Raw genomic sequence first — 13,314 nt, 5'->3', positions numbered from 1 at the left:
AATGTTTTCATAGTCATCAATAGATTCTTAATTCCAATATTTTGTCCCAGGAGGTGAAGATTGGGGGGATTAGTGGGGTAAATACATGGGGTTTAGGGATAGGGCCTGATAAGATGTTCTGTTGGAGAATCAGTACAGACTCAATGGGCTGAATGGCCTCCTTATGCAGTGTATGGATTTTATGATTCTATGTGTCATTGGATCCTGAAGGTCAGTTGATTATGCACTCTGAGGAAAGTTATTGAAATATTGTCCAGATAAGTTATTGAGTTATTTATTCCTTGATTTAATTATAAACGTACTTTCTACCTTTTCCATCATTGATGTCAAAGACTTCGACATCTGGGTGCCAGACTTCAACCTTCGGATCTGCAGGTTTGATCGTGATCCCAAATAATATTGAGCTCAGCTGAAAGAGGCCGGAGAGAACACTGGTAGAAATAAAAGATATTTCTGATTTTAAAACCAACAGGTTACAGCGAGTACATCCATCAGATATTGAGGAATTGCATTTGGTATCTTTAAAAAACTCAGGGAGGAATGGTGTCAGGATGGACATCCACAGACTTCCACTGAGACACAAAAGGTATTGATTCATAGGAAAATCTGTATAAAGGCCAGCAGCCCATTCGACTGCTCCCGAGAGCCACAATGCTGCCCCCAAACAGCCCACCCGACTGCCCCGGGCCCTACATGTTTCCAAGATGTCTGCTGCCAAAGAGAGGATTCCACCCTCTGGGGTGACTACCCACTCTCAGTCCTAATTAGTTCCCCAAGCCACGTGACCCTCTTCTGCTGTGTTGCCCTTAAAGGAACAATCACCACAAATCATCACAGATGGACTAGCATTTAGGTAGCTACACGTCCACATTGTCACACAAACCACTTATTTTCATGTCCAAAAGATCACCCAACTCCACACCGTGCCTCAGCTCAGGCTTTTGAAATGCTCCTCCACACCGGTGTTACTCCCAGAGTTGATCCCTGAGCCCACCCTAACCTTCTAACCTCCAAGAAATTCGAGTCATCTAAAACTCTGCTTCCCACTAGGGCAACACGGTGGCATAGTTGTTAGCACTGGTAACTCACAGCACCAGGGACCTGGGTTCATATCCCAGCTTGGGTCACTGTCTGGGTGGTAGTAGTTTTAATTAGCTAATTTATTTATTAGTCACAAGTAATGAAATTACTGTGAAAATCTCTTCGTCGCCACACCTTGGCAGCTGTTTGAGTACACTGAGGGAGAAATTAGCATGCAGAATACACCTAATCAGCATGTCTTTCGGACTGTGGGAAAAAAAACTGGAGCACCCAGAGGAAACCCCCATGGGCACAGGGAGAATGTGAAAATTCCACAGAAGCTAGTGAAGCAAGTGACCCAAGCTGGGAATTGAACCTGGATCCCTGGTGCTGTGAGGCAGCAGTGCCAGCCACTGTGCCATCCCACATTCTCTCCGTGTCTGTGTGGAGTTTGTACATTCTCCCCGTGTCTGCGCAGGTTTTCTCTGGGCGCTCCAGGTCCCCCCCACAGTCTGAAAGATGCGCTGATTAGGTGCACTGGCCGTGCTAAATTCTCCCTCAATGTACCCAAGCAGGCGCCAGACTGTGACGACTAGGGGATTTTTACAGTAACTTCATTGCAGTGTTAACATAAGCCTACTTATGACACTAATAAATAAACTTTTAATTCACATCAAGACCCATCAACCCTCGCGCTCACGCATGTCCACTGGGCCGTGTCGAGCAATGTCTTGGTTTTTATAAAGTTCTTATTCTATTTTTATCCCTCCTTATCCGAGTAATCTTTTTCAGCTCCACAACTCCCCAAGCTATCTGCCCTCCTCCAATTCTAGCCTCTTGAGTATTCCCAATTTTAATTTCTTCGCCTTTGATACCCATGCTGACAGCTGCTAAGGCCCTAAACTCTGGAATTCTCTCCCGGTATCTTTTTGTCTCTCTTACTCTCTCAAGACATTCCTTAAGACCTAGTCTGTTGACCAAACTTGAAGTTGTATATCCTAATGGGCTGCATCATATAGGGGCGGGTGGACGGTAGGAGGAAGGGGAGGTGGGGTAGAGGTTGAACGGGACCACCCTGCTGCCTATCCACGAGTCCCTGTTCGCACCACAATTTTACCAGCAGCGGCAGTGGCGTTGGGTGGTCTCCCCACCAGGGGCCAAATTGAGGCCCTTAAGTGAGCAGCTAATGCCCATATGGGGGCCTTTTCCTCCCACCACCAGGATTTAGCCAGCAGCAGGAGATGCCCATACCAAGTTGCCAACCTGGGCCAGTTGGCAAGGGGGAATGGGGTGGGTGGTGGAGGGGAGGTGGGCTATTTAATAGTTCCCTTGGACTCGTCAGAGGCCCCACCCCCCCAACAGGAGTCGTGGCCTCCAAAACCCCAGCCACCTCACACGTCCCACTGCATTCCCCCCTCTGTCAATCCACAAACATCACATGGGTACCTCCTCAAACTGAGTGCAGTACCAGCAGTGGCCATTGTTTCTGGTGGCGCGACCTGCACAGGAGAGCCACCAGCCTCGGATTGGTCAGCAGGTCTCAAGAGGCAGAGCTTCCCCTCCATAAGTCACTGAATGTCCCCGACTCCCAGTCCATTGATGGCCAATCGGCCGACAGTGAAGTTGTCCTTCCCTGGGTGGTCCCTCCTTAACCTTTTAGCTGGACGGGCTAAAGTTTGTTACTTGCCCGTTGCCGGGGCTATATCCATTTGTTTCTGCTTCTGATGAGAGTTCAGATACAGACAGTGCAGACATAGATTAATAAACAGATGGAAGTAGATCCCTTGCAGACCTCATAATAAAAGGGGCACTGACTCACCGTTGCAATGGGAAGTATGGTCTCAGTTGTTCCTCTGTCATTCTACAGCAAGAGGATAAATGAGCACAGCAAAACACCATTACTAATTTCAAACAATAACACAATGCATTAGTGTTACTATAAAAGAGAATGGACAATACAACTTTCAGTTAGAATTGCGTGCGCGTATTATTTTTAAATGAGTTAAATATATATTGCCTTGACGCTAATTAGCTGCCAACAGCTTTATGACAAAGTTGGGGGAAAATAATTTAAAAATAAACTTGATTGAGAAATGGCTTTCATAGAAACACAGGAACTAGAATCTTTAGCTTCAAGAGCTAGATCTAACTTCTTGTTGAAATCACACTTCTGTCAGAAGAGTGAGTGTAGGAAAGGTTTCTGATTCCTGGGGCGGCAGCACTTTCATATGAGGAGAGATTAAATTGGTTTGGATTATACTCACTGGAGTTTAGAAGAGTGAGAGGGGATCGCATAGAAATTTATTAAATTCTAACAGAGTTAGACATGGTAGATTCAGAAAGGATGTTCCCGATGGTGAGGGAGTTCAAGGGGTGAACTCAGTGAAGTAACAAGTTAAAGAATTAATTGTAGTCCGTCCAAGTAAAAGATCAAGGAGAGACCACCCCGAGGGAGAACAACTTCACTGCAGCCTGATTGGCCATGAATAGACTGGGGATGGAGGACATTCAACTACATTCTGTGGCAGTGAATTCCATACATTCACCGCCCTCTGGGTAAAGACACTTCTCCTCACCTCATTTCTGAAAGATTTACCTCCTATCAAATTATAACCCTCTCGTTCTGGGCTCCCCCAAAATCGGTAACGTTCTTTCTGAATCTACCCTGTCTGACCCTGTTAGGATTTTTAAAATTTCTATGAGATCCCCTCTCACTCTTCTAAACACCAGCAAATATAATCCTAGCTGACTTAGTCTCTCCTCATATGACAGATGTGCCATCCCAGGAATCAGTTTGGTAAACCTTCGCCGTACTCCCTCTTTTGTTGCCTTCCCTGATGGAAGAGTTTAGTTATTAGACCTGGCGCACCACACTGTAACACACTTCCCCATACCTGAACAGCTCCAAACTCTGCAACTCATCCCAATAATCTCTGTCCCACTGTTGTAGCTTGCCTTGGTGGCCGTGACTTTCTGCAAATTGCTGTAGCGTCTCCAGTTCACGTTCTGCCACTGTCAGACAAAAGAGAATTTTGCAGCAAACAAAGTATTCTCAAAGTATTGCACCTTTCACGACCTCAAGGCCCCAAGGCTGCCAAGTGCTTAATGGTTAATCAAAGACCTTTTGAGATTGTCGTCACCTTCGGAGAAAGGGCTGCAGCCAACTTGCACAGAGCAAACTCCCACAACCAGCAGAGTGACAACGCCCAGATAGTATGTCTTAGCTAGAGATAGGAAATGCCGGATAAACTCATCAGGTCTGATAGCATCTGTGGAGAGAGTGACACAGCTGACATTTCACATCCGTTGACCCTTCGACAGAACTGAAGAGGGACAGAAATGTGATGAATCATATATTTGGAGAGGGGATTGGGACAGAATGGAAAGTCACTGATAGGTCAAGGCTGAGGAGAGATTGACAAGTGAACAGGACATGGACTGTTTTCTGCTTTTTGTATGGTGAAACTCCCTGCTCCCCACCCCTCAACATACCAGGAATGTTAGAATGAGGCCCTTAAATGGACATTAATTGCCCTCCCAATACCTTCAAATGACAACAAGGGCAGCAAGCTTTCCCATCCTGGATAGAGATTAAATAGGATAGAGATTAAATAGGATAGAGATTGGGAGACGGCAGGGTTCACATCTGTCACATCATTCCAGATTAGATGTCCCAACACCTTCAAACTCACCACTGGGGAGAACATTAAAATCCACCCTCAGCTTGCTAACCTAATGGAGCAACGTTCACGATGACGTTAAAACCGAGAGTTACAGGAAGCATGTTCTGGCTGTCGCTTTGGATTACAAAACCACAATAACAACATTTCAGAATGAATCCGTTAGCTGTGATTTATTTCCATTTGTGGGACATGGGTGTCGCTGGCTGGCCAGCATTTATTGCCCATCCCTAGTTACCCAAGGGCTGTTGAGAGTCAACCACATTGCTGTGGATCTGGAGTCACATGTAGACCAGACCAGGTAAGGACAACAGATTTCCTTCCCTAAAGGACATTAGTGAATCAGATAGGTTTTTCCAACAATTGACAATAGTTTCAAGGGCATCAGTCGATCCTTAATTCCAGACATTTTTTATTGAACCTGCCGTGGTGGGATTTGAACCCGGGTCCCTGGAACATTAGCTGAGTTTCTGGATTAATAATCTAGCAATAATGCCACTAGGCCATCGCCTTCCTTACTTATCTTGTAGTGATCTGAGGACTTGAAAAGCCCGACATAAATGGGAATTTTACATCTTTTATCACAGAATTCTGATGAGGAATCACACCCAACACGCTGATAAACTTTCCACTTTTAGCCACCAACCACACACAATATTGAGAATTGTATATAAATTACAACCAGCCATCTGCTCCCTATGGTATCTCTGTTTCTTTGCAGCATCTGTTGTCTAATGTCATGTGGCATATACCTTCACTTCAATGTAAGACAGTTTTCCTACACCGACACTTTTGCTTTTATTTTCTTTTTAAAGGAAGCTGCCACGATAATAATATCCCCCCGTGAGTAACAATTCAAAATAAGAATGACGTACAATGTAAGTTTATTCAAACTTAGACTCAATTCATTGGGCCCAATTTTCGAGTGAGTTCAATCGGGCTAAAGAATTTGAACGCTCTGTCCATCCAGGAATAGAGCGAAAATCAAGTTGGTTGAATTGCTGTCCGATTACTTTTTGGTTTCCATTATTCCCACTGTATATTCCAAAAGTCTAAGTAGATCTTGCAGGAGCCTTCTGAACCTATGTCAATATCTACGTCCTATGACAAAGAGAGGACTCCAATGCAATTTTGAGGGTCTATTAGTGGAGGCCAATACATACTCTGCTCAGTAAAATGGACAAGAAGAACAAGGCCCTGAATATGTAATGGCTAGAATTATTTTTGTGAATTATTTTAGGAGTGTAACTTCACAAGAATCATGTGGATTCCCCTTGCCCTCCTGCCGAGCTTCCACAATTGGCTCCCTGCTTGCTGGGCTGGCCCCCAAGATATTCGACGTTGGGTTGGCCCAGAGCAAGTGATCTGCTGTGCGATGCCACCTCGCTGGAGATATGTTACTAAGTGCACCAGCCTCAAACGGGCGTGGCCTCCCACCGAGTGTTTTGGACAGCCAGTCCACACACACGTACAAGTTTCTAGATGTCCAGATCACCAACAACTTGTCCTGGTCCCTCATCTCTGATGCTATAGTTAAGAAAGCCCACAAACGCTTCTACTTTCTCAGGAGGCTAAGGAAATTTGGCATTTCTGCTACAAATCTCAATAATTTGTACAGATGCACCATAAAAAGCATCCTTTCTGGATGTATCACAGCTTGGTATGGCTTCTGCTCTGACCAAGACCACAAGGAACTACAAAAGGTCATGAATGAAGCCCAATCTATCACGCAAACCAGCCTCGCATCCACTGACTCCGTTTACACTTCTTGCTGCCTCGAAAAAGCAGCCAGCGTAATTCAGGACCCCACATACCCCAGACATACTCTCTTTCACTTTCTTCCATCAGGAAAAAAGATACAAAAATCTGAAGTCACGTATCAACTGGGTCAAGAACAGCTTCTTTCCTGCTGCCATCAGACTTTTGAATGGCCTTACCTTACATCGAGTTGATCTTTCGCTACACCTCAGCTGTCACTGTCACACTACATTTTGCACCCTCTCCTTTTCTTCTCCCCATGTACTCTATGAAGGGTATGCTATGGCTATATTGCATGCAAGAAACAATACCAATACATGTGACAATAATAAATCAAATCAAAATCAAATCAAACAAACACATACACTGCCTAACCTCCTGACAGTTCCGATCACCCTAAAGCTTTTGCTACACTGCTGAAGGCCAGCATCACAGTGTCACAGAGGAATTAAGTTTCCTGACAAAATGCTTCAGGCTATTTTGTCAATCAAGTCCACTTTGTCTAAAAAAATCCCAAATATAAAAGGATGCCGCTTAAAATGAGTAGCATTTACCGTGTGTCTTTAGAGTGGACCAACATCTCAATAACATCTCAAGGTGCCTCAATGCAGCATTATCACATGAACTTTGACACTGAGACAGGTAACTAAATGTTTCAAACATCGTTCATGAGAAGAGAGAGCTATAGGGAGGTGGAGAGATTTAGGGAGGGAATTCCAGAGCTCAGTCAAGTGAAGGTTCGACTCTCAGCAGTGGAGATGTTTCAGTTAGGAACAATCAGGGTTTGTTTTTGTAGATTTGAAAATGAACATTTAATCCCAAATCACTCCCACTCTCTCTCTCTCTCACACACATTCACTCACTCACTTCAGGAAAAGTGTGTGGCCTTCAAATCATTTTGATGTTTAGGCCTTGTTCCTGAATGTCTGTTGAACTGTGAGGCATGAAGGGGCAGTTTGTTGACAGATAAACTTGCCAAGCTGACAGAATTATCAAAGATTAATCTCCCAGACACTGCTGTGGGGAAACAAGAGGTGGAACAGTGGTTAGCTCTGCTGCCTTACAGTGCCAGGGGCCCAGGTTTGATTCCCAGCTTAGGTCACTGTCTGTGTGGAGTCTGCACATTCTCCCCAGGTCTGTGTGGATTTCCTCCCACACGCTGAAACAGGTACTGGTTAGGTGCATTGACCATACTAAATTCTCCCTCAGTGTATCTGAACAGGTGCCAGAGTCTGGCAACAAGGGGATTTTTCCACAGTAACTTCATTGCAGTGTTCATAGAATCATACAGTGCAGAAAGAGGCCCTTCGGCCCATCGAGTCTGCACCGAACACAATCCCACCCAGGCCCTACACCCATATCCCTACATATTATACCCACTAATCCCTCTAACCTATGCAACCCTGGACACTAAGGGGCAATTTCTTAGCATGGCCAATCAACCTAATGCACACATCTTTGGACTGTGGGAGGAAACTGGAGGAAACCCACGCAGACACGAGGAGAATGTGCAAACTCCACACAGACAATGACCTGAGCACAGAATTGAACCCAGGACCCTGGAGCTGTGAAGCAGCAGTGCTAACCACTGTGCTACCGTGCCGCCCTGTTGATGTATACGGTTGATGGAAGCCTACTTGTGACACTAATAAATAAACCTAAACTTCATTCACTCACTCATTCATACGTCCCAGTTCCCTGTCTCACCTGGGTAACTCCTGTCACGTAGAGTATTGATAAAATTCCACACTCTGTCCACACTTTTGGCCATGGCTTTACTGATGGAGAGTTCTGCAAAGTTCCTGTAGCCAAGCATCCTGGCAAACTCAAGTCTATGAAAATAGCCAAAAAGAAATAGGGTCGAATTCAAAGTAAATAATGGGGTACTTTCTCACCTCAATCGATTGGAGAGCAAAGGAGGCTGGGGAAAACGTGAGGCCTTCAAATCATTTTGATGCTTTAGGCCTTGTTCCGGAATATCAGGTGAACTGTGAGGCAAGGGGCAGATTGCTAGTGGATAAAGTTACCAAGTTTACAGAAATTATCCTGGAATCAAAGAGTCAGTTCCCAGACCTGGTGTATGGAAACAGGAGAAAAGACACAGCGGTATTTTATCAAACAAAAATGCTGTGTTTTCTTTTGCCATCTTCGTTGGAGATATTTGCTTCATAGTTATAAAAGTATTGGAGATATGGGGGAAAAGACGGTTCGGTGACAATCCGGAATCATCCACTTGGGAGTCTATTCATTTTCCAGTTGGTGCATAAGACTGTACACTGAGGGAGGTTATGTTGCAGCTGTATAAGGTGCTGGTGAGGCCACACCTGGGGTACTGTGAACAGTTTTCGTCTCCTTACTTGTGAAAGGTTATACTGGCACTGGAGGGGGCGCAGAGGAGATTCACTCGGTTGATTCCGGAGTTGAGAGGGTTGGTTTACGAGGAGACACTGAGTAGTCCGGGGTTATACTCATTGGAATTCAGATGAATGAGGAGTGGTCTTAGAGAAACGTATAAGATTATGAAGGGAATAGATAAGATAGAAGCAGGGAGGTCGTTTCCAATGGCAGGTGAAAATAGAAGTAGGGGACATGGGCCCAAAATAAGGGGGAGTAGATTTAGGACTGAGTTCAGGAAAAACTTCATCACCCAAAGGGTTGTGAATCTGTGCAATTTCCGTTTCAGTGAAGCAGTGGAGGCTACCTCATTGAATGTTTTTAAGGCAAGGATAGATACATTTTTGAACAGTAAAGGAATTAAGGGTTATGGCGAACAGGCAGGAAGTGGAGCTGAGTCCACGAAAAGGTCTTATGCTCTTATGTTCTAGAATGAGCATGTTGGATAACCAATGGTGAGAAAATGGGTAGTGGGGTGGTAGGTCACATGATTTAAAAATTAAAGGAAAGGAACGTCAAAAAATGGAACAGAGAAAATTCACCCAATTTCTTTCAGCTTTTACCATACATGACGGACCAATGAAGAACAGTTCTGTGGTTAAATGCAGTACAACTATCCATCTATATTTGTCAGTCCTAGTTATGCTGCTCTCACATTAGTTTCATGAAGTAGACATCTTCTTGCCTGTTTACTTTTTCGGAACCTGAGCACTTCTCCAATATCTGCCCACTAAGCTCACACAGAAAGATAAGTCATGTCTTTACAAGAATAGGTCCCTCTTAAAGGGCAAGGCAAGTGCTAAAAACTTGTAGTCACCCTCACTGATACTGAAAATTAACAAGTGTGGATTCCCATGCCTTCAGATTTTGAATTTTCAGGCAGTTTTTAAAATTGTTGAACTTTTAAATTAACTTTTTCTTCTTACTTTCTCTTTCTTCTCGGATTCTTGATCCAGACATTTTTTTCATCTCTTTACCTGCCTTCACGTTGAATTCAGCTCCTTTAATTCACCTGCCTTCTTAATTCTTCCTGTGTTTATTTCCTAATCCTTAAATCTGGAGATACTTTACTGGTTCAGAAGATTCTCTACTCTCTACCCTCAGGTCCCAGATGTCCGGTTTACATAGGAACATGGGAATTAGGATCAGAAGTCGGCAATTCAGCCCTTTGAGCCTGTTCCGCCATTCAATCAGATCATGGCTGATCTCTCCCTGGTCTCAAATTCACCTTCCTCCCTGTTATCCATATCCCTTTAACCCATTTTTAAAAATCAGAAATATATCAATCTTCTTCTTGTAACCTTTCAACAATTCAAACTCCACCGCGCTATGGGGCAGTGATATTCACCAACCTCTGCGCAAAGGAGTTCCTTCCCATTTCAATTTTAAATCTACTGTCTCTCAACCTATACCTGTGACCTCTTGTTCTCCCTCCTCTCCTCTGCCGGAAACATTACTTAATCAATCCCTTTTATTATTTTATGCACCTCTGCCACATCCCCTCTCATCCCTCTAAACTCCAGTGAATACAAGCCCAAACTGTTTAATCTCTCAGGGAATTTTACTGAATGTGGGACTCAAATTAGATAGGCCATTGGGCCCATTGAGATGAGCAGCAAACACCCAAACTGTTTAATCTCTCCTCGTACGTCAACCCTTTCATCCCTGGAATCAGTCTGATGAACCTCCTCTGAACTGCCTCCGAAGCCACCACGTCCTTCCTCAAACAAGGAGACCAAAACTGGACACAATACTCCAGATGTGGTCTCATCAACACCCTGCACAATTGCAAAAATACTTCTTGTAAGCTTTTACAGATGCACCATAGAAAGCATTCTTTCTGGTTGTATCACAGCTTGGTATGGCTCCTGCTCTGCCCAAGACCGCAAGAAACCACAAAGGGTCGTGAATGAAGCCCACTCAAACCGGCCTTCCATCCACTGATTCTGTCTATACTTCCCGCTGCTTTGGAAAAGCAGCCAGCATAATCAAGGACCACACGCACTCCAGACACACACTCTTCCGACTTCTGCCATCGGGAAAAAGAAAGTCTGAGATCCCGTACCAACTGACTCAAGAACAGTTTCTTCCCTGCTGTCATCAGACTTTCGAATGGACCTATTTTACGCTAAGTTGATCTTTCTCTACACGCTAGCTATGACTGTAACACTATATTCTGCACTCTCTCTTTTCTTTCTCTATGAACGTATGCTTTGTCTGTATAACGAGTAAGAAGCAATACTTTTCACTGTATGCTAATACATAGAATGTAGAACAGTACAGCACAGTACAGCCCTTCGGCACTCGATGTTGTGCTGAGTTATGTCTGAAGCCAAGATCAAGCTATTCCACTCCCTATCATTCTGGTGTGTTCCATGTGCCTATCCAAAAACTACTTGAAAGTTCCTAAAGTGTCTGACTCCACTGTCACAGCAGGCAGTGCATTCCACACCCCAACCACTCTGTGTAAAGAATCTACCTCGGACATCCCTCCTATATCACCCACCATGAACCTTAAAGTTATGCCCCCTAATAACAGCTACATCCACCCGAGGAAATAGTTTCTGCACGTCCACTCTATCGATCCCCCTCGTCATCTTATAAACTTCTATTAAGTCGCCTCTCATCCTCCTCCACTCTAAAGAGAAAAGCCCCAGCTCCCTTAACCTTTCCTCATTAGACCTACCCTCCAAACCAGGCAGCATCCTGATAAATATTCTCTGCGCTCTCTCCAATGCTTCCACATCCTTCTTATAGTGAGGTGACCAGAACTGCACACAATGTTGCAAATGTGGTCTCACCAACGTCCTGTATAGTTGCAGCATAACCCCACGACTCGTAAACTCAAACCCCCTGTGAATAAACGCTAACACACTATAAGCCTTCTTCACGGTTCTATCCACTTGGCTTCTTGAGTTTAAATCCTTCAACGAATGCTCTTTAAATAATAGCTAGTGCAAGAACACCACTGCCATTCCACTCCTTTGTTTGCAAAGGTGCTCACAGAGATCTGTGGATATGAACCCCAAGATCTCTCTGTTCCTCCACATTCCTCAGAACCCTACAATCCGCATTCAAGTTTGTCCTACCAAAATGAATCACCTCGCACTTATCAGGGTTAAACTCCATCTGCCGCTTTTCGGTCCAGCTCTGCATCCCATGAGGTGCAGCCTACAAGAAACCTCCACCTCATCCACTACTCCACCAATCTTGGTGTCATCAACAAATTTACTGACCCACCCTTCAGCCCCCTCTTCCAAGTCATTGATAAAAATCACAAAAAGCAGAGGACCCAGCACCATGGTACACTGCTGGTAACTGGCCTCCAATCTGAAAATTTTCCCTCCACCACCACCCTCTGTCTTCCATGAGACTGCCAGTTACTTATCCAATCGGCCAAATTTCCTTCTATCCTACACCTCTTTATTTTCTTCATGAGCCGACCACGGGGAACCTTATCAAACGCCATTTCTAAAATACACGACATCAACTGCTCTACCTTCGTCTACACATTTAGTTACCTCCTCAAAGAATTCAGTCAATTTTGTGAGGCAAGACTTACCCCTCACGAAACTGTGCAGACTATCCCGGATTAAGCTGCATCTTTCCAAATGGTTATATAAATCCTATCTCTCAGGACTCTTTCCATTAACTTACCGACCACCAAAGTAAGACTAACTGGCCTATAATTACCAGAGTCATTCCCAATTCCTTTCTTGAACAGAGGAACAACATTCGCCAATCCCCGTGGACAGTGAGGACCCAAAGATCAAAGTTAAAGGCTCTGCAATCTCATCCCTCGCCTCCCAAAGTATCCTAGGATGTATCCCATCTGGCCCAGGGAACTTAATGACCCTCAGGTTTTTCAAAATTGCGAATACATCTTCCCTCAGAACATCGACCTCCTCCATCCTATCAGCCTGTAACAATCTGACAATAATAAATCAAATCAAATCTCTTCTTTTATAATCCAGACCCTTTTCAACAAATGCCAGCATTGCCATTTGCCAAACATCCCAAAACATTTTGGGCAAAAGCTCTTCTGAGCAGTCGGGTGCCAGGGCCACCTTTGGTATGGACATGTTCCATTGCAAAAAAATTTTGGCCCAATAAAATTATAAAATTTCAACCTTGCCTTTGGATTTGTTTCAGTGAAAGTTACTGCTTCGTGCACAAAATTAATGAGTCATCAGTAATAAGGCTACAGATACACAAACTGCACAGTCTAGTTTCTTTATGAACCTATTTCTAATTTCACGCAAGACAGCTGGTGGAGGGAACGATTGAGCTCGGGTTTTACTTTGCGTTCGGAAAATAAGTGAATAATGAGAACCCGTGCTGTGTAGGATTTAGAATTTATGGATGCTGTTGCAGGAAGGGGGAAAATGTTCCGCTCTCCGGAACAGCACCATAAAACTCTTCTTCTAATGAGCAGTAAACAGTCCTTTAGGAATGTTATGAA

General features: G+C 44.3%; 1 protein-coding gene across 3 annotated transcripts in view; it reads right to left on the bottom strand.

The window, feature by feature from the left end:
* LOC145354817 (uncharacterized) overlaps positions 1 to 8,297 on the bottom strand; it is a 30,891-nt gene extending 22,594 nt beyond the window's left edge. For all 3 annotated transcript variants that reach the window (XM_080206318.1, XM_080206319.1, XM_080206320.1), the window contains exons 1-4: positions 8,166 to 8,297; positions 3,915 to 4,032; positions 2,840 to 2,881; positions 310 to 431 (exon numbers count right to left, since the gene is read on the bottom strand). In XM_080206318.1, coding sequence (XP_080062444.1) covers positions 310 to 431; positions 2,840 to 2,881; positions 3,915 to 4,032; positions 8,166 to 8,274 — 391 coding nt within the window. In that variant the 5' untranslated portion in view covers positions 8,275 to 8,297. The remainder of the gene's footprint in view (positions 1 to 309; positions 432 to 2,839; positions 2,882 to 3,914; positions 4,033 to 8,165) is intronic.
* Positions 8,298 to 13,314: the final 5,017 nt, after the last annotated feature.

This window comes from Carcharhinus amblyrhynchos, chromosome 18 (genome assembly GCF_965287045.1).
Source record: "Carcharhinus amblyrhynchos chromosome 18, sCarAmb.v2.hapA, whole genome shotgun sequence".
Lineage (NCBI taxonomy): Eukaryota > Metazoa > Chordata > Chondrichthyes > Carcharhiniformes > Carcharhinidae > Carcharhinus > Carcharhinus amblyrhynchos.
Note: the sequence above shows the minus strand (reverse complement) of the source record. Positions and strands in the feature narration are given on the sequence as shown.